Raw genomic sequence first — 20645 nt, forward strand, 5'->3', positions numbered from 1 at the left:
TCTCTTGGTTTTCCACTGCTTATCTTTTTATTTTACTTTCTAAGGGATTTCTTCACATTCTTTTTCAACCCTTCATCTATTTTTCAACAGATACTCACTGAAAGTCTACTATGTAGCCAGGAACTGCTTTAGGTATTGATGACACAGTGATGAACAAGCAAAAATCCCTGCCCTCATGAAGCTCTAGTGGGAGTAGGCGGACAATGAACATGTAGCACATGTAACATGTTAGGTGCAAAAAACACTGAGGGAAAATAAGTCAAGGAAGCTGTGGAGGTGTGTATGTATTAGACAGGATAGTTACGGACAAGTTCATTGAGAAGAAATGTTTGAACACAGACATATAAGGGGTGAGAGAATGTACATATCTGAGAAAGTATATATCTGGGAAAGAGAGTATATATATATATGGGAAAGAACATTCCAGACAAAAGTAACAGAAAGTGCAAATACTTGAGGCAGAGAGTGCCCAAAATGATCAGGCAGAGGGTGTGAGTAGGCAAAGAGTAGAAAACAAGGTAAAGAGATAAAGTTTATTTCGGCTATCCTGATTTTAAGTACCAAAGGTTATTTGATGTTGTGAATGTTTTATTTTATAGCATCTTATTATTATTTCATACATGAAATATTTTCCTTTTTGTCTCTGAGGGACTGTTGGATGGTTTTAAGTTTTTTTCTGCTCCCTGCATTGTCTCTGCTTTCTCTAAGTTCCCGTTTTTTCTACTGGCTTGATTTGTGCCTTTTCTTTTTCTCTTTGTTTGATTACAGCCTTTCCTCAAATATCTGGATTTTTATTCATATTAAAAAGTGAGGTACTAAAATGCTGACTGGCAGCTCTGTGAATAGAGGGGGCAAGGCAGAGAACTGATTTGGTCATGTGCGGATCATTCCCAATGATCAGTGTCTATACGTCTCTTCCTTTGGACTGCTCAGTGTCCCCAGAAGAGTCCTCCCACCTCTGACTTAGGGAGTATGAGTCAGGCTGTCAGGGTTTGAGACCAAGCAGCAAGGAGACATGTAGCCTCTTACTGGCTCTCCCCTTTGCATACTTAAAAATACCAGCTTCTCCTCTCTGCTCAATCAGCTGTCACTAGACGATCTACTTTCCAACTTATAAAATCTTAAAATCCTATCACTTTAATCATCATAAATATATTTGTTTATACTCTTTTGACATTGCTTTTCATCTGATGTTCTTTTGGGTCTATTCCATTTGTTGTATGTGTTCCTACTTACTGTAGATTACTTCCTCATATGTTACATAAATTTTTAGCATTAAATCACTTGTTCTTTGGGAATGCCTTGGGGCCAGGTGTGGGAATTTCACTCCAAAGTACTCTGCTTTTGTATCTACTTTAGTTCTTTGTAAGGGGTTTTGTGGTATGGGTGCTGAGTAAATATGAGTAAGTACAAATACAAATCATAAAAAAAATCAGGGTGTTCTCATAGAACACTGTTTCCCACACTCAGAGCCCAGGCTTATTATTCAGATGGAGGGATTTTCCTACAAGTGAGCTATTGTCTTTTAACACCATGCCAGAGCATCCCGTCTGATACCACAACTTATGTGTCTTAACTCAATTCCCTAGGATACCAGGTTCCATAACCAACCAAGGCAACAAGTGTTCATGTTAAATTAATAAGCCTTGTTGTTATAACAAGAAGCCTCTCAGATTCACTTTCTAAAATAAAGACCATCTAAACAAACATGCTTTAATAAGATTATGAGATTCAATGCAATTTCTTTATAATAAAAAAATAAAATTGCATATTATAAAGGTCTTCATAACAAAGCACACAGCTATGGGTTTGGTTTTGTTTACCTTGTTCCATTCTCTTCATTAGCTGTATCTGATCGACTGTCTTCTTCAAAATCTTGCATTTGTCTGGCTTTACACTCAAACTGTCAATGTCACTGATGTTGGCAGACAGTAACTCAGCTAGCTCTTCTAAATATTTATTTTCTTGCTCCCTGCGCCTCTTTTCAGTGCTGTTACACAAAGAAAAACCAGTCAGTGTACATTTCTACCACCGTACTTCCTTCTCTCTTCAAGTACTTAATATTTACATACTTATAGAGATCTGTAATCTTATCCGGAATATAAAGTCAGATTTTGAAAACAATCTAAATTCACATCTGAAAAACAGATACTACGAAATACCGAAGTACAGAAAACAATTCTGGCCAAAGTACGTAAAAAGAATGACTGCCATCACAGAAGTTATTTCCTCAATGATATAAATACATCAATTATTTCAAATAGCGAATGAATGTTAGATGTTAAAAGGAAGCAGATGGTACATATACAAGTTGCATTTGGAATTTATTTTACATTCTAAATATTATAAATTAAGCAGTGGAGACTATACTACGATTCAAATAAGTTATACTTGGAAATCTGATAAACTGTCTTAATTTTTTTGCTACTGAAAGAAATCTGATGAACTCTTGATTCTTATAATGATTTGACCATTAGTTGGTCCTATCAAAAAGAGTTTCCATCCAAAAAGTAAAAGAAGAATAAAAAATCAATAGAGAGACAAAGGTACAGAGAACAAGGTCTTTTGTATAAACTTTGTTCTAAAAATAGAAAGAACATCTATTTATAAGTTCTCATAAATGTAAAAAATAAAATCAATTTGGAATAAGAACAAAGGATAATAGTGCAAAAAGCTAGCACTTTATATTCATTCCAATGTACTGAATGAATATTGTTCACTTTTGTTTTCCAGTCTTTACTTCTGGGTTAATTAGCCAAATCATCAGGCAACTTGCTTCATGTAATACATACAAAGATAGTGAAGTATTACTTTGAAATGAATTTTTCCATTATCAAATTAACATAATAAGAAAGACTGGACACAAATAGCTCTTTGTTTTATAAGCAGCAATCAAAATCATCTGGTATAATGGTAGAAAAGTGGCAGAAAAAAAGAGGTGAAAAGAGGGAAAGACCAGTTGCTTTTTAAAAACCTCATAATTGGCAACAATTAAAATATCTCTTACTTTTCATAATAAAAAAACTATAAAAGCAATAACATTTCCATAACAACATAATAAGTTGACAATCAACTGTATTTAACTATGTAAAACAAGATGCTACAAAATAGTACACATCCCAAAACAAAATCAAATTTTAAAACTACAACAATCGTATTGTCTTTATCTTTAAAACCTTTCATTAGAGAAGCTCACAGAAAAAGCACCTAAACCTAGAGAAAGACGAGTCCAAACCTAGTGGTAGAGAGGGGTTGGTTTCAGGGTTGGGGAGGCAGATAAACCCACCCAGAGCTTTTTCAAAGTTATAAACTGGGAATGGAAATGTCAAGTTAAAGGACCTATAGGTAGTTCAGTATGCTTGAACTATAAGTAAGAAACAAAAGGGCAAGAGATGAGGTCCAGGCCAGATCATGAGGGCTCTCGCATACACCAAGATAAAGAGTATGCACAGTGCGTTGCTTAAAAGCATAAGTTCAAACCTCCTTGGTCATTTATTAGCTGTGTAATGCTGGGCAAGTTACTCAGAAGCAATTTAACTTCTCTAAGCTTCAATTTCTTTATCCGCAAAACAAGGATGATGACATTAATTATCTCCCAGAATTGTGTGAGGATTAAAAAAGATGATACATGTAAAATGCTTGGCAGAGTTCCTGGCTATTAGTTCAATAAATGTTATCTATCATCACCATTTTGGCTATGAACACTTATTTTCAGGGTAAAAGGAAGCCTAGAAGGGTTTCAGAAGAGGAATGCGTGGCATGACCAGATTTGTAAGCTCCCTGAAGATAGAAAACCTGTCTCACTTCACTTAACATCCGTAATAACATGCACACCATGCTGGCTGAATAGCAGGCACTTAATAAAGACCTGTTGAGCTAAATTAGAAATGTTACACAAGCACAAGGCACTGCTACCTGCCATTCTGAGACCAGCGTTTTAATCTCCATTCTCCAGTGGAGTTAAGGAATGGAGAAGAGGTAATAGGAGGCGAAACGAGACATCTCACCCCACCAAACAACTACTAAGAAACTCTATCAGGGCTCCTGTGGACAGGGCTGGCAATACCTGAAGTCTAACATATGCTCTTCACGATTAATGAAGAGTCAGTAGGTGATAACAAAACCAAAAGAAACGTGACAAAGTGGTATTCATGGGAAAACTCAATCAGTTTCAAAATCACAAAGTTTTGGTTTACCATACCAAAAATAGCAATTGAAACTAAGGCCCACATTTATAAAACTGAAGGAGGGAATGTTTTCAAGTATTTTGAAAGCAAACATACAAATGTAAGGATTGTTCTTACAAACATATAAGGATTGTCTTTAAAACATCTAAGAGAAAAATATATTAAATTTTTAATATTTTTAATAACATGATTATACATGTACAAAAAACAAAGACCTACAGATAAGCCATTAAACAAATAGGAAAGTTCAGAACACTGGATGCACATGCACACGAGACCAATAATCCCAAATCATTAGTATTCCTCGGTATTAAAAACTGCCAATTAGAAAGTATAATAGACAAAACCATTTCTAAAAACAATAAAAATTTGGTAGTACACTGGGATACATCTAACTAAAGATGAGGTAGGTTTTCAAAAGGGAAATTTATAAGCTGTTACTGAAGAACAGGGAAGACTTGAATAAGTGAACAGCCTTTATATATAAATAAGAACACTCTAGAATCTGGAGTCTAGAAAATAAAAATGTCATTTCTCCCCCAACTTAATCTATAAAAGTAAATGAAATTCTAATCCAAATCCCAGGAGTATTTTTTTCCAGAAGAAACATCTGAATTGAAAGTTAAAGGGATAAGAAGAGGGAAAACAATACTGAAAAATGAAAAGGAAGAGTGACTTGCCCCTTCAGAGATCAAGGTGATTGTCTTAAGAAAGTTCAGAACCAGATCCCTATCTATTCGGGAACTTGATCTATGATAAAGGTAACAGCACAAAAGCATCGAAAGGATAGGGTCATAATTACTTATGAGCTACATGGGAAAAAATAAAACTGTATCTATCACACACAAAAATAAATTCCAGATTAATGAAAACTCTAAATATGTTTTAGGGGAAAATACATAAAAATACAGTTAAGGCCTAAGGCAGAGGGGAAAAAATTCTTTAACAAGATCCCCCAAGAGCTTGACACATGAAAACTGAAGGTTCCGAGATACATCAACAGATTTCAAAAACAGAGTTAAACAGACTGGGAGAAGATACTTGCATCAAATATAAGCAAAACAAAGTAGTCGCTAGAAAATTAAAAATAACTCTTTTTTAAAAAAAGATTTTATTTATTTATTTGACAGGCAGAGATCACAAGGAGGTAGAGAGGCAGGCAGAGAGGGAGAGGGAAGCAGGCTCCTTGCTGGGCAGAGAGCCTGATGCGATGCGGGGCTTGATCCCAAGACCCCGAGATATGACCCGAGCTGAAGGCAGAGGCTTTAACCCACTGAGCCACCCAGGTGCCCCTAAAAATAACTCTTATAGATGAAAAGGAAAAGGATAAATACCCTAGCAGGAATATGGGCAAAAGATACAACCAGGAAATTCACAGAAGAGGAAAAGAAAAATCATGATCAATTTAACTAGTGGTTGGTTAAATATACATAAAACTTAACCCCACATTCATCAGATTGGCAAAGAGTTAAAGTGAGGAGAGAATAGTGTGGGTAAGGATGTGAGAAAAAAGAACTCTCAATGCTTGTTTTTTGAAGAGCAATGTGGTAGTGACCTAGTTAACATAAAAATGTACACAGATCCTAACAGAACTCTTACATGTAAAGTAGGAGATGTGTATGAGGATGTTTGCTGCAGTGCTAGCGGTAAGGACGAAAATTTCTAACAAAAAGGTTATTTATCTATAGGGAATGTCTCTCCGTAGAGAAATAGATTTTTCAAACGGGGTACATTCCTATAATACACTATTTCATCAAAAAGTGACAGGACTGAATCTATATGTATTTATAGCTCAAGATACATGCTGAAAAGAGTACATTATATTATAGTATATGTATATATAGTATACAGTATGGTACAATATATATTTATAAACATTCATTATTACCAATCCTTATCTATATGATTATTAAAAATGGAGAATTTAGTTGCAGACAGATAATTTAATCATTAATCATTTTACTGTCTTTATTCAAGCAAATATTAACATAATACTAATAATACTGTAAAATATGAACAATTATGTGATGTCTATAAATAGTCTCTTAGTCTCTCTACTTTTGTAGATTAAAAAAATTCCCCCAAACAAAAAATTAAATCTAAAAAAGTTTTATTTATTCGTAAGTTTTCCTTTGAAAAGGACTGACTTTACATAAGAACATTAACTCTGATAACACAGAGCTCCATTGTATCTTGATATCAACATTCCTCTGAGCATCTGGACTTACCTGTGGTTATGAGTGCTTAGATTATGATCTCTCTACAAGAGGTCTCTGAACTGATTAACTTCTCTCTCCAGCCTGGAGCCCTGGCACTCACTCTCCTATTAAAATCCTTTTCTCCTCCTGAGCCCCGGAAGAAAGAAGCATGTAATCCAGTGACAAAAGAGTCTTCTGCTACTTCACTCTCAAGGTCAGTGATTATCAACTGGAGCCATATTGCTTTCCCCATCCTTGGGAAATACTGACAAACATTTGATAATGTTTGAAGAAATTTTTGGTAATCGCAACTTGCAGTGACATTTTGGTTATCAGAACTGACATAAAGATGCTACTGGCCTCTAGTGTGTGAAAGCCAGGGATATTGCTAAACATTGTACAATATACAGGATGGCATCTACAACAAAGAATTATCACTATTATCGGAAATAGTGAAAGGCCGAGAAAGCTTGCTGGAGATCCTAGAAGGTGAATGGATCCCCACTCTTCTCCTCTCAGGTGGGAAGCTGCTCTTTTGATGTGATTAAGGTCCCTTCTCTATCTGGTGTTTGTTAGTATCTTCTTAGCAATTACTCTCTTTTAGCCTATTTAAGGTGATCATATCCCTTATAATATACAAATATCTAATTTCACAAATAGGCATTCTTTAAAAATCCTAATATTACAACAATATATTTCTTTGTTCTACTAAGACCATAATGTTCTAAGACAGCAATTAAAGATGTACAATGGATTTATTCATACACTTGAAAAATATTTACTGTGTCCTTACTATACTTACTATACTCACAAATACTATGCTACGAACCAGGGATAACATGGTAAGAACAGACAAGGTCCTTACCAAATGGCAGCCTAAGTGTGCTATGGAGAAGCCAGGGATTCATAAAATGATCACAAGAATCAGTAAAAACTTGAAATTATGGAGCAGAGCTATAAACATACATGTGAGACAGATACATGAATGAGGGAGATTTAAAATAATAGTTATGGAAATAAGAGGACGTTTCTTTTAAGGTGGTAATGTCTAAGCTGGCATCTGGAAAACATATAGGTGTTGATTATATGTTGACTATAAATCTAGAGGGAGCAAGCTGGAGTAAGGGAGCAGCATATGCAAAGGCCCCGGGGAAGCGAGAGAACATGGTAAGTCTAAGGGACTCAAGACCAGGAAACTTGGAGTAGATGAAACAAGGGCTCCAAAGTGTCAATGAAAATGATAAAGATGCTCTCCCAGATATAGACTAGGAAAAGAGTGTTCCTACCTTGATGCCAGTGTGTCACATGGCGATCCTTTCCTCTTATGTGAGTCTGGGTTAGCAGGGTCAGATGAACTGTCTCCAAGGCCACTCATGTTGAAAAACTTCACACCTAAAAAGGAAGGCCAACAGTAAGAAATCCACCCTGGTCAACTTTCTAACCATAGGGGAGGAAGAAGCTCCTTTACATTAGAAGATATCTAAACACAGTTTTCTCTCAATGAATAGCTAATTACAGTCATCATGAAACAACCACATCTACAGAAAAGCACAGAATCATCAGCTAGTTATTATTTCTACATTTCTTTTCTGTATCTGTGAAACAAAATTAATAAGCCCCTATGAAATCATAAAGGTCAATCAGGATGAAAATATTGTTCGAATAATGAAGTAGATACTGAAATTTTTTTCAGAGGAAAAAAATCACTTTCAGATGTAAGTGTAAAAACAATGAATAATTTGGGAGTCAGAGAAATTATATTTTTACATTTATTTTGGGTTATACTTTGAAAAGAACTTTAAATGACTTTTACTCATAAGGTTTGGGACTTTATATTGTTAGGAAAATAAATAATACATATACAATTAAAGTTAAAGCGATGAACTAGATTTGATACTTACCAACTTTGAATTCTATACTCCTAACCTCGTGTCTATGTAGTCAGGAGACAAAGATCAAATGTTTAGTCTATGTTAGGATCTTGGTATAGATGCCAGAGAACACAAAGTCATTTCCCTGAGCATGTCAGCCAGGTCTCTCTCTCTCACATGTTGTGCCAGTTAGTGACTGCACTTACAGATCCCTTCTGACCTGTCCCTATCAACCACTAGTCTCTGCAGAATCCCTAATGGCCCTCAGAACCCTATTCCTGGCCTTATATTTATCACTACCTTTTGTGTTTAATTAGTGCCAAACAATACACCTCCTCCATTCTCTTTCACTCCATCTACCCTTATAAAAGGAAAGAAAATTCTTGTTAAATGTGAAAAACTTTTAGCTTTGCCTTAAATTATAAAATCATTAAACCACAGCAATGGCAGCTGTGCTTATAAAGTATCTTATAAAAAATGCTGAGATCTAAGAATCACTCACATGGTTTTTATTAATACATCGGAGTACATCTTTTTCCTCTAGTTCGAAAATTTACTGTTACTAGCCCTTTCTCAATACCAAAGACTGTCATTTCCCTTCTCAGTGTATAAATAGTACCTAAAATTCTAATCACAAATTTATTATTTCATGCAACAAAAGGGCACAATTTGAATTTTTCCCGTATTTGAAGTGGCGTTCACAGAAATCTCCACTGCCTAGGATTGCAGTCTTATAATTACTTTTTACTTGTCCCGTTTACTCCTTATTCCTAACTGGTATCTATGTCCTGTCAATTTTTCCTTAATAAGAGATCTTAGATTCTCCCCTCCTTCTTTATTCTCAGACATAGTTATAATTCCAGTTGGAACCAAATGCCTCATTCTGGATTGATGCAAGATCCATGTATCTGGTTTCTCAATTCCAGTCACTCTCACTTCTAATCTGTCCTATAAACAGCACCTAAACCATTCCTGCTCAAATGTCATTTTCAAGGTATCAGTTCCCTGATGAGGAATCAACTGGGTCCCCCACTGGAGTATGGTGATTAAAGATGGGCTTTGGGGTCAGAAAGGCCTTAAGTTTATTTAAGTCCTGGATTAACCACTACCTGCTTATTCTTGGGCAAAGTATATAATCTCCTTAAACCTAATTCCTCATCTGTAACACAGGGATAATAATTACCTTCACCTACCTTCAGATCTGTCGTGAGGACTGAATAGTGTGTGTAAAGAGCACACTGTAGTTCCGGAGAAGCTGGCTACTGGAAACAGCTCTAGGGGCAGTGTTCACTCAGGGGATAACTCATTCCAAACCTCCTCATCAATAAATACAATGGGCACTTCTCATTCCTTCATTTCTTACTGCTCAATATCTGCTAACTTATATTATTATTATTTTATTGGATTACTCGGAGCAGCATTTAAAATAGTTATGTTCTAAAACATTGTCATCCACTGGCTTCTGTGATCCCACACCTTAACAAACACTTAGAAAATAAATGAATCTGTATGTCTATCATGCATCAGGCACTGTGCTAAAAACTGAGGAAATAATGGACAGCAAAAGAGAGGTTCCTGTCTTCATGGAGTACAAAACATAAACTTGAAGAGACACAAAAATAACGTATAATTTTGTTGATTTTTTTCTTTTTTTTAAATAAACATATAATGTATTATTTGTTTCAGGGGTACAGCTCTGTGAGTCATCAGTCTTACACACTTCACAGTAATCACCATAGCACATACCCTCTCCAAAGTCCATCTCCCATCATCCCCATCCCTCCCAACCCTCTCCCCTCCAGCAACCTTCAGTTTATTTCCTGAGATTAAGAGTCTCTTATGGTTTGGTCCCATATTGTTTCATTTTTTTCTTCCCTTCCCCACACGATCCCCAGCTCTGCCTCTCAAATTCCTCGTGTCAGAAAGATCATATGATCTCTGACTGATCTCTTCCATAATACCCTTCCACATCATTGCAAATTTAACATAGCAAGATTTGGGGTTTTTTATGGTTGCATAGTAGTCCATTGTATATATTCTTTTTCTTTTTTAGAAGACTTATTCATTTGAGAGGGAGAGAGCAAGCAAGTGCATTCGAGTGCACACAAGCAGGGGGAGGGAGAAGCAGGCTCCCCATTGAGCAGGGAGCCCAACGTGAGGCTGGATCTCACGACCCTGGGATCATGACCTGAGCCAAAGGTAGACGTTTAACTGACTGAGCCACCCAGGTGCCCCAACATATACTTTTAAATTGTGATAAAAGTTACAAAGAAAAAGAATACGGTTCATAGAGAGAAGCAACAGAGGAAACCTAATTTTAATTGGGGGATCACCCGAGCCTTCTCTGAAGAGGTGATGTTTAAGTCATGACCTGAGGGATTGCAATTAGTGTCATTTTCTTCTTACTTCATTCTTAGTACTTTTTGCCCAATTATTCGGAGTCAGAATTCCTTATGGTCTTAACGTTCTACATCTCTTTTTCCCTCAGACTACATATATTATCCTGGGGTAAAACCACTCACTCAACATGATTTCAAAACACATCTCTGTACTGATTATCCCTGAAACTCTATCTCTAGCTCAGACCTCCTGAGTCTCAGGCCCTGAATCCAATTCTTCACCACGAATCTCTATCGAGATATCACATAGGCACTTCAAATTTAACTTTCCAAAAATGAACTTAATATCACCTCATCAATTTCTTCTCTCAGTATGTTGGAATCATTCTAGCTTCTTCTCCGCATGCAAGCAGACACCAAAATTTGTCAATTTTTATTTCCCAATTGTTTCCAAAATCCATCCCTTTCTCAAATTCTCCTCTCACTGTCTCCTGCTGGACTATTAAAATAACTTTCCAGATGGTCTCCCTGAGCCACCAGGCTATCAAAAATGTAATCATCTCAATCTTTGCTTAAAACCCTTCACTAAATCCTCACTGCAAACAGGACATTTAACCTCCTTTACATAATATACAAAGTTTCCATCAGCTCTCACCTGTTGTGTGTCTATTACAGAACTTGGTGAATAAGTGACTAAACTTCTGTTCAATCAAGCATTTATAGATTATGGGGGCCTTGGGTGGCTCAGTGGGTTAAGTCTGCTTTCAGCTCAGATCATGATCTCAGGGTCTTGGGATCAAGCCTCACATTGGCTCTCTGCTCAGCAGGGAGCCTGCTTCCCCTCCCCCCACCCCAACACCTGCCTCTCTGCATTTGTAATCTCTGTCAAATACATAAATAAAATCTTTTAAAAAAGTATTTATAGATTATATTTTTTAAAAAGATTTTATCTGCTTATTTCAGACAGAGAGCATGAGCAGGGGGAGAGGCCGAGGGAGCAGACTCCCCGCTGAGCAGAGAGCTCGACGTGGGGGGGTGGGGGTGTCGAAAGATAAAAAGATAAAAATAAAATCTGTAACTTTAGTCAGAAAACTTTAAATCTCAATGTGGGTAACCCTAACTTAACTTAGCAATAAGTATTTATCAATCTCCTAGTATATGCCAGCCTCTGTTTTAGGTACTGGGGAGACAGCTGTGAATAAAATTTATAAAAATCACTGTCCTTGGGATGCCTGGGTGGCTCAGTCAGTTAAGTGTCTGCCTTCGGCTCAGGTCATGATCCCAGGGTCCTGGGTTTGAGTCCCACATCGTGCTCCCTGCTCAGCGGGAGCCTGCTTCTCCCTCTGCCTGCTGCTCTCCCTGCTTGTGTGCACTCTCTCTCTCTGACAAAATCTTAAAATAACCCTGTCCTCACAGAGTTTCATTCTATTGCGAGGGAGAGAGACAATACATAAAATTTAAAAGTAAGTTATGGAGTTATTAGAAGGTGATAAGTGTTGAAGAGAAAGACCAGGTGAAAATAGAGACTGTGTGGAAGGGAAGGGATAGCAATTTTAAGTAGAATTTTAAATAGAATTTTAAGTAGTTAGAAAAGGTCTCACTGAGAAGGTGAGAATATAAGCAAAGACTTGAAGGAGGTGAGGCAGAGGGACGAGCTTTAAGGCCTCAAGGCCAGCACATAACTATGCTTTTTGAGAAACATGAAAGATTAGTGTAGCCAAAACCGGGGAGTGAGGACGGTGATAAGCTCTGAAAGATCACAGGAGGCTACACTGTGTAAGGCCAGAAAAAATCATTTTAAAGACTTGAGCTTTTTTCTGACTGAATTAGGCAATCAGTGGAAGGTAAAGAACAGAGGAATGACAAGACCTAATTTTCATTCTAAGACTCCTGCTATGAAGGGGAGTACAATCTTTCTCATCTCAGTAATTTGGTATTTAAGTTTCCAATTGCTAAATGGCTTTTTTCATTGGAATAGCTCACTGTCACCTCAAACTCAACATGTATAAAATATGCTGGACTTTTAAGATCCAGACTTCCATTAATGATAAATAAATGAGATGAGCTGCATTGTCAATTGATGTCATCATAAAAAATACTTGTTAAATCTCCTGTGGTGGGGAGAGAGAAAGGACCCACGAAAAGGAAAATAATTACAGTTTAAGGTGGACAGCCTCAATGCAAAGGCAAATATGCAAGCCTTGTAACAACTACCACCACAACAAAAAAGATGTCAAAAGATCTGGCATGTTTTTAGCATCTATTCTGAAACCCAAACCCAAAATAACAATAATCATCTAAGTAATGTATTCATAGAAACATAAATGAGGTTAACCAAATATCACAGAAGAAGCCACTTCATTTTATATTCACATAGAAATAAAGTGCAATATTTTTAAATGTATTAATAGAAAAAATGAAATTCTGCAACAAATTTTATAATAATGAAGGAACATTAACTCTAAACTTTTCAATAGAAGTATACAGAAAATGAAGAGGGGAAGAAAATGAAAGAGAAGACTTTAGAGTTTGCTCAACTGAAAGAAAGGAAACCAGCTAACTCCCTACACCTCCTGCTCAGGGACTACTTACTTTCTTATCTGCCCATCTTTTTTGCCTCCAAAGACATTAGGTTATACCCATCTGAAATTCTACTAGCTCTCAAAATTCAAAGGGCCATACACTTCTTATTACACTATGCTATAAATTATAATTCTCCTGTGTGTCTCCCCTTCTAGATTATGAACTCAAAGACAGTTATTAGATCTTTTTATTATATATCCAGTATCCAACATAATGTCTAAAAGATGTAAAAGCTAAAATAGGCGATGAATTAAAAGTGATAAAGCTCCTTAAGTAATATGACATTTGAAAGTTTAAAGGATATTTAAGATATTTTATAGTTAAATATTTTCTGGAATCTTTCATAAAGCTTTGGAATTCTTTCCTATAACTGAGAAACTACGCTTGCTTGAAATCCTTGTTACCCTGTTCTCAATGGGGAAAAAAACCCCAAAAAACCTGTCTTCTTGATCTAGAAATTGGAGAATATCTCTTCTAATTTTGAAAAGGTAAAAATCTACTATTTGGGGGGAATCCCCCACAATATTCTATAGTACTGTAGAGACATGAAGTCACGTTACAGTCATACAACTGTAAACATAACTAATACAGTCTCACAGACTGGATAATTCTGAGCTAGACTTAAAACAAGATTCCCCAGACCGTGCACCCTTCAGACTACTGGCTAGAGATTGATATCTCCTACATTTATCTGAGATTCTGAGGCTAAGGAGACATTAGACAATAATTCAACAGCAGCCAGACAGGCTGGCCTACCAAAAGAAGAGCCAACAATAAGAAGCTATGAGAGAGTCACCAACAATGTGCTGATGATATGATTCTGGTATTAACTGCTTTCTATTTACAAAACACAATATACAGATCGTGGAATGCAAAACCTCTGATGAGTAAGAACTATTACAGCTCTTCTATTTGTGGAATGGCTTTACGTTTGGCAGTAAGGGTACTTAAATAAGGTTCATTAAGAAAAGAAATGTGGGTTTCAGGAAACCAATTTGCGTATCACCTTTTAAAAAGAGGTAAGGTTTCTGAGTAAAAGTTCCCTGTTGATTTGAAGACTTGCTAAGTTGTACCCAAACAACCTCAAGCAATCTGCAGAGAACCATTTTAGGAATTAGAAACCACATCTATCTCAAATAGACCAGACAAAACCAAACAGGTGGGGCTGAAGAAATAGGTCAGTGTTTTACATTTCAGTTGAATTATAAATTTCTAGAACATAAGACATTTGTCACTCATCCTCCAGACTTAGCTGAGAACCATACAATTTGAAAAGTAAGTAACAATATGTTAGTAAACAACTCTTACACATTAAAATGCTTAGCAGGCAATTAGCACAAAACAGCATAGACATGATGAGGGGGCATTCTGCGAGCTAAACCTCTCCAAGCTGACAGCTGTAAGAAAAGAATCACATAGGAAAATCATGATAAACAAAGCTCCTGCACTGAGCAGCTGCCATATAGAAATATTTCTCAGACACCTAAGGTTCTCTAAAAGAAGTTTTCAGTTTTCTTGTCGTTTTAATCCCTTGTCAATTGAAATCTTTCTCATGTGATAAAGTGTGGGGACTTTGGGGATTTTCACCGTACTTGTTATGGTTGAGTAATTTTCCATTTTTCAAATATCCACATTTTGTTTATTCATCAGTTGATATACATTAGGTTTTTCCATTTCAGGGGCTATTTATCAATAATGATTCCGTGAACATTTATATGCATCAATGTCTTCAATTCTCTTAGTATTCTTGGACTGGAACTACTGCATCATACTGTAACTCTCTTTAGCTTTTGGAGGAACTGCCAAACTGTCTTCCACAGTGGCTATACCACCTTAATTTTTTACCAGAAATGTACAATTGTTCCAATTTCTCCACATCCTCACGAAATTTGTTATTTTGTGTTTTGTAATTTTATCTTAACTCTGGCCATGCTAGGGGTTGTGAAATGGTATCTCATTACAGTTTTGATTTGCATTTATTTCCCTACTGTGCTTTTTCATGTGCTTATTGGCCATTTTTATATATTCTTTGGAGAATGTCACTTTGCCCATTTTAAAATTGGGTTATTTGTCTTTTTATTTTTGAGAGTTCATTGTGATTCTGGCGCCTTAGACCACTCGGCCATCCTGACACCCTATGAGAGTTCTTTATATTAGGGTACCTCACCTCTACCAGATACATGATTTGTAAACATTTTGTTTTATGAACAAAGTCTTTAATTTTGATGAAATCCAATTTATCTACTTTTCCTTACTGGAGTAAGGGCAATTCCTAGACTTCCTTAAAGACAGTTTCTATTAATTGCTATTTTTCCTCTCTATATGCCTTACTTTCCTGTTTCTCTGAATGATTCCTAATTTTTTGTTAAAAAAAAAAAACAGATATTTTGAAGCTAATGCCTAAACAAAGATTTCCTTAAATGCCTGGAAACAAAAAGTCTCTCTGAATCCACAAAGCCAGAGACCAGAACTCAGATAATGGCTCTCTCCCTGGCCCAGAGAAGAACTCCTGCCATAATCTCTGCCATAAGTGGCCTGCCAGTATCTGAACTTTTAAAAAAAAAATACATAATGTACTATTTGCACCAGAGGTACTGGTATGTGAATCATCAGGCTTTTCATAGCACTCACCATAGCACATACCTTCCCTAATGTCCATAACCCAGCCACCCTAATCCTACCCCCAACCACCACCCTGCAATCCTTAGTTTGTTTCGTGAGATTAACAGTCTCTTATGGTTTGTCTCCCTCCTGATCCCATCTTATTTCATTTTTTCCCTCCCTATTCCCTATGACCCTAGCCCAGCCTCTCAAATTTCTTGTGTCAGTCAGATCATATGATAATTGTCTTTCTCTGATGAACTTATTTCACTTAGCATGATACCCTCTAGTTCTATCCACATTGTTGCAAATGGCAAGCTTTCATTTCTTTTGATGGCTGCATAGTATTCCACAGTAGCTGAACTCTTATGGCCAGGAATTTAAAAAAAAGGAAATAAATGGATCAAAGCAATGAATTCTTAAAAATAAAGACATCATTTTTATCTCAATTCTAATTGATTCTATAAAACATCAGATTTTTCTTAAAAGCAAATCCTGTGCAAAATCTTATTGATATTATGTTAATAATAAAGACATTATCAAGGACTTGATAACTTAAATTCTAAAACTATGTAATGTTTGAAAAACTGCACTTAATACATTTTATGTTTACCATTAAAAGTTCATCCTACAGATTAAGAGAATGCTTTCTTTCTTTGTATTTTTTTTTCTAAATGGAAAGAGTAAGTTTGGAAAAGCTATAAAAGTTTATTTTTTGTTTTCTATTAACAAAAATATAGGAAAAAGAGAAAAATCAAATTAGTTTTAAAACCTAATATTTTAAATTACTCACAATGACTTTATTTAAAATTTAATTTTTCAAGATTAAAAAATAAACATATATGCATTCACCTTGCTAAAATACTCCTGTTGTATGAATTTGTGCCTAAGGATAGACAGTCAGCATATGAAATACAAATTTGTGGAATGCTATCTTATTAAGACAACTGGGCAGAAACAACCCTCAACATTTCCTTGCAAATCCATGGTACTAGATGATTCCTGGTTATTGTACAACATTGGGTAATTGTAGATACACTGTACATGTCTTCCAAAAAATTAGTTCTATATCATTCTACCTTATGGAAAATGTGTTGGTATTTCTTAAAATAAGTATAAAAAAGAGATTAAAATCAGTCTTCCTGACCATAGCTCTCTTTAACTGTGTAAACAACAAAGTGTTATTTACTTGCATGTGCACAGCAGAAAAGTTTATAATAGTTTAGCAAAGAAGTAATAGCCTTAAAAAAAGAAAATGGTGATTAGAGAGACAAAACTAAGTGATAAAAATTTCATTGTCTCTCTCTTCCCATCAATTCCACCCTCTTTCAGATTCGAATACTAATGAGCACAAAATCAGCTAGAAGCTGTCGCCAGAAGAGAATGAATATCAGCATTAGACACAGATAATTCACAGATGATTATCCAAAACCAAAATCACATTTACTACATAAAATTATTCCAATATCGAGGGGGACCTTGGTGGCTCAGTCAGTTAAGCATCTGACTCTTGGTTTTGGCTCAGGTCATGATCTCAGGGTCTTGAGATCAAGCCCTGTATCACGCCTTGTGCTCAGTGGGGAATCTGCTTCTCTCCCTCTCCCTTTGCCCCTTCCCGTGCTAGCATGCATGTGCACCCTTCTCTCTCTCTCTAAAATAAATAAGTAAATCTTTAAAAAATATTCCAGTATCTAAAATAAACGATTAAGCCCCCGATCAGAAGTTGTTCAATTTTCCTCAAATATTTTAGAAACTAATTTCAGAATACAGTCTGGTTAAATGTACATATATAAACCAATCAAAGAAAAATAAATATACTAAAATTTGATCCTTACAGTTATAAGGTAGCAGAAGTACCAAAGTAACAGAGCTGCATATCAATTACTTGGCAAAACAATGGAATCATATTCTGAGGGCACTAGAAAATGATCAAGTCAGGTAAACCTCCAGTTAATTTCAGGGTCATCCCCCAACTAGAACAGAAGGAACATGAAGAAAATCACAATATAAATGTACATATAATTTTCACTGCCCAAATTTATAGAAGAATATGTACTTTTTAAAGCCTAGCTTAAAGTTTAAGTCATCTCACTTGATTCACTTATTTTTGGCAAAAACCTTAATACCCACTGGGAAATGGAAAAAAAAAATCCCCAAGCATTTCAGGTGACTAGCTGGTTAAATAGCATTAACATTTCTTCAATGATCATACTAACCGAACTAACTATATTCCTTCCAGTGCAATGTCCAATGAAGGAAGAACTCTACACAAGTGAAATTCAAATTTCACTTTCCAGTGTTCTCAACAGAATAACAACTATGAAAATAAAGCCTATATTTCAGAAGCAATGGAAAATAATACAAGCTTTCAGAATCAGAGGGACCCTAGCAATTGCCATCTAGTGCACTGCTTAACTTTTTAACTATATAGGCCACTTAAGAATATATGAAATGCCTATCTTGCCTGTTTTCACTTGCACAGTATAAAGTCAGTAACAAAGAATTTGAAAGAAACAAAATAATAAAAAGGTTCACAAAAAAGGAGGCCTATTAACATGCATTTAAAGGCTATGACAAATTAATAATATATATAGTGTTTATGTATTTTATATGTATTAACTCATCTATTCCTCCAACTGCTCTATGAAGTATAATTATTATTTCTATTTACAGAATCATGGACTGAGTTCAACAGTTTTATCTTATTGATAAAGAAACTACTATCTGACAATGATAATGATGAAAATGAGATGACCAACACGTAGGATTTACTACATGCCAATCAAACCTTACTAATTCATTCACTCATAAAATATGAGAGGTAATACTATAATACATTTTAGAAATGAGGTAACACAGGCTCAGAAACATTATTTAATCTGCTCAACTTTGTCAAGTGGCAGAGGTAAAAATCATTCGTGGGTAGTTGATTCCAGATTCTGGCTATGCTTTAACTTATACAATTAAACTACAGTCACATAACTGATAAGCAGAAAAGCTAACGATAGATTCCCACTTTTGCTTTTGCTTCTACACTAGAATGCTTGCTTCTTCATTTGTTTTCCCAGAAAAGCTGACATTAAATTATGCCACTTCGAGAAACCTGGGTGGTATTTACAAGAATCTCAAACACACAAACAGAGTCTTCTCAATTCTTAGTCCAAATATCACACAGAAATAAATAAAATTGATCATGTATCTAATCCTGACTTCTTCTCTTGCCATTACAATATAAAACAATTATTTCCTGTAAGATGTAATCCACTTTAAAACGTAAATGCGCTATTTCGTTAAGATAAAAAATTTTGCCATTACAAACCCTGTTTTTTGTCCAAAAATTAATAAATATTGCTGGATTTTAAGATATGTATACAAACATACATACATAAAATTCTTTTCAATAACACCCAAATCATCTTTAGGAATCACCCTTTTGGGATTCTGGACTCTTACCATGTTTTAACAGACTTTCTCCTGAAAAAAATCTTTACAGGCTTTGTTCTACCAGACAAGTTCTCAGTTAACAAATCCATGACTCTCTAAAGTCCCACATTATAGTCTCTTTAGAAAGGAACATAGATGAAAAGAGATATCAAGCTCACAATGAGTACTACTGTACCAAACAGCTGACCTGTACTCTTCCAAAATGTCAGTTTTATGGAAGACAAAAGCTGATAGCGAATTCCAGGTTAAGAAACCAAATAGCTGTAACAACTCATAGTGTGTGATTGTGGATCAGATGACTGATAAAATTCTAATAGGAATATAAATATAAATGAAATAACAACAATAATGAAAATGTTGTTTCCTGAATTTCATTATTATGTTGCGATTAAGTAGGAGAAACACACTGAATACTTAAGAATGGAAGATATAAATGTCTACAACTTGTTCTCAAATGATTCATGGTCATCATAGTGGTGGTGGGAGAGGAGAAGCAAAAATAATAGTAAATACAGAGAAAGATAAAGTAAATGTAACAAAAAGTTTACAACTGGTGAAAGTGGGCAATGGACATACAGGGCATACCAAGCTGGCAACTATGTAACAGTTGTAAAATTGTTTTTGATAAACATTAAGTCACTCAATGAACAATGAGTTACAGGAAAAGACACCCACACTAGAGATCAATCATTAGATCATTCTGTTTTCCTTCTCTTTCTCTTTCATAAAGTCATGGTACTAACATTCTCCTCCTGAAAACTCTTAAATAAGAGAGGGCTCTCCTATGTGATTAAAATTTCTCTGAATTATAATACACCCTACTCTGCAAAATGGCTTTTTAATATTCAAAATGCTTTATTAATTCACCTCTCTTTCTTTATTGAGAATCAAGTCTGATTTCAAATAACAGAAAATGTAAGTTAATAAATATCACCAGTTTATAAAGGCCAGAAATCAGGAGTGTGTTCTAGAAACCAATGGGATTTTAACGTGAGAAGTAGCAGGATAAAATGCATATCTCCTCAAATCATTTTGCACCTCCAGTCCCTGCTTTAAAGCTCTCTGCCTACAAATAGTCTTGCTTTCATCTCCCAAATTCACTGTTTATTCCAAACATAGGTGTTGCTTGTCAGCCAACTAAATTTAACTGCCTTTAACTTCTATGATTGTTAAACCCCACTCTTCAAGTTGACAGCTACCTCTCGATGGTGACAGCCTTGTCCTTTAAAGTGAGTGGGTGGGTGTGCTGCTGGGGCAGGGATGAGAGGGCTTTCTGGGGTGCTGATATTCTACTTCTTAACCTGTTTAACAAATATGTTTGGTACATGGGAACTCAAGAGTTCTACATTTAAAATTTGTAACTTTTATCTGTATATTGTATAACCTACTAATTTAAAAAACTTCCTGCTGGAAGTCTTCCAC

At 35.6% G+C, this 20645-nt stretch overlaps 1 protein-coding gene across 4 annotated transcripts in view; it reads right to left on the reverse strand.

The window, feature by feature from the left end:
* NCOA1 (nuclear receptor coactivator 1) overlaps positions 1-17703 on the reverse strand; it is a 100749-nt gene extending 83046 nt beyond the window's left edge. For 3 of the 4 annotated variants that reach the window (XM_004745924.3, XM_004745927.3, XM_004745926.3), the window contains exons 1-2: positions 7672-7777; positions 1824-1990 (exon numbers count right to left, since the gene is read on the reverse strand). In XM_004745924.3, coding sequence (XP_004745981.1) covers positions 1824-1990; positions 7672-7760 — 256 coding nt within the window. In that variant the 5' untranslated portion in view covers positions 7761-7777. Of the gene's footprint in view, positions 1-1823; positions 1991-7671; positions 7778-17614 lie in introns of those variants that run through there. The other variant, XM_004745923.3, reaches the window with a different exon arrangement.
* Between the last annotated feature and the right edge of the window lie 2942 nt (positions 17704-20645).

This window comes from Mustela putorius, unplaced genomic scaffold (assembly GCF_011764305.1).
Source record: "Mustela putorius furo isolate JIRA1106 unplaced genomic scaffold, ASM1176430v1.1 tig00000281_pilon_pilon_pilon, whole genome shotgun sequence".
Taxonomy (NCBI): domain Eukaryota; kingdom Metazoa; phylum Chordata; class Mammalia; order Carnivora; family Mustelidae; genus Mustela; species Mustela putorius.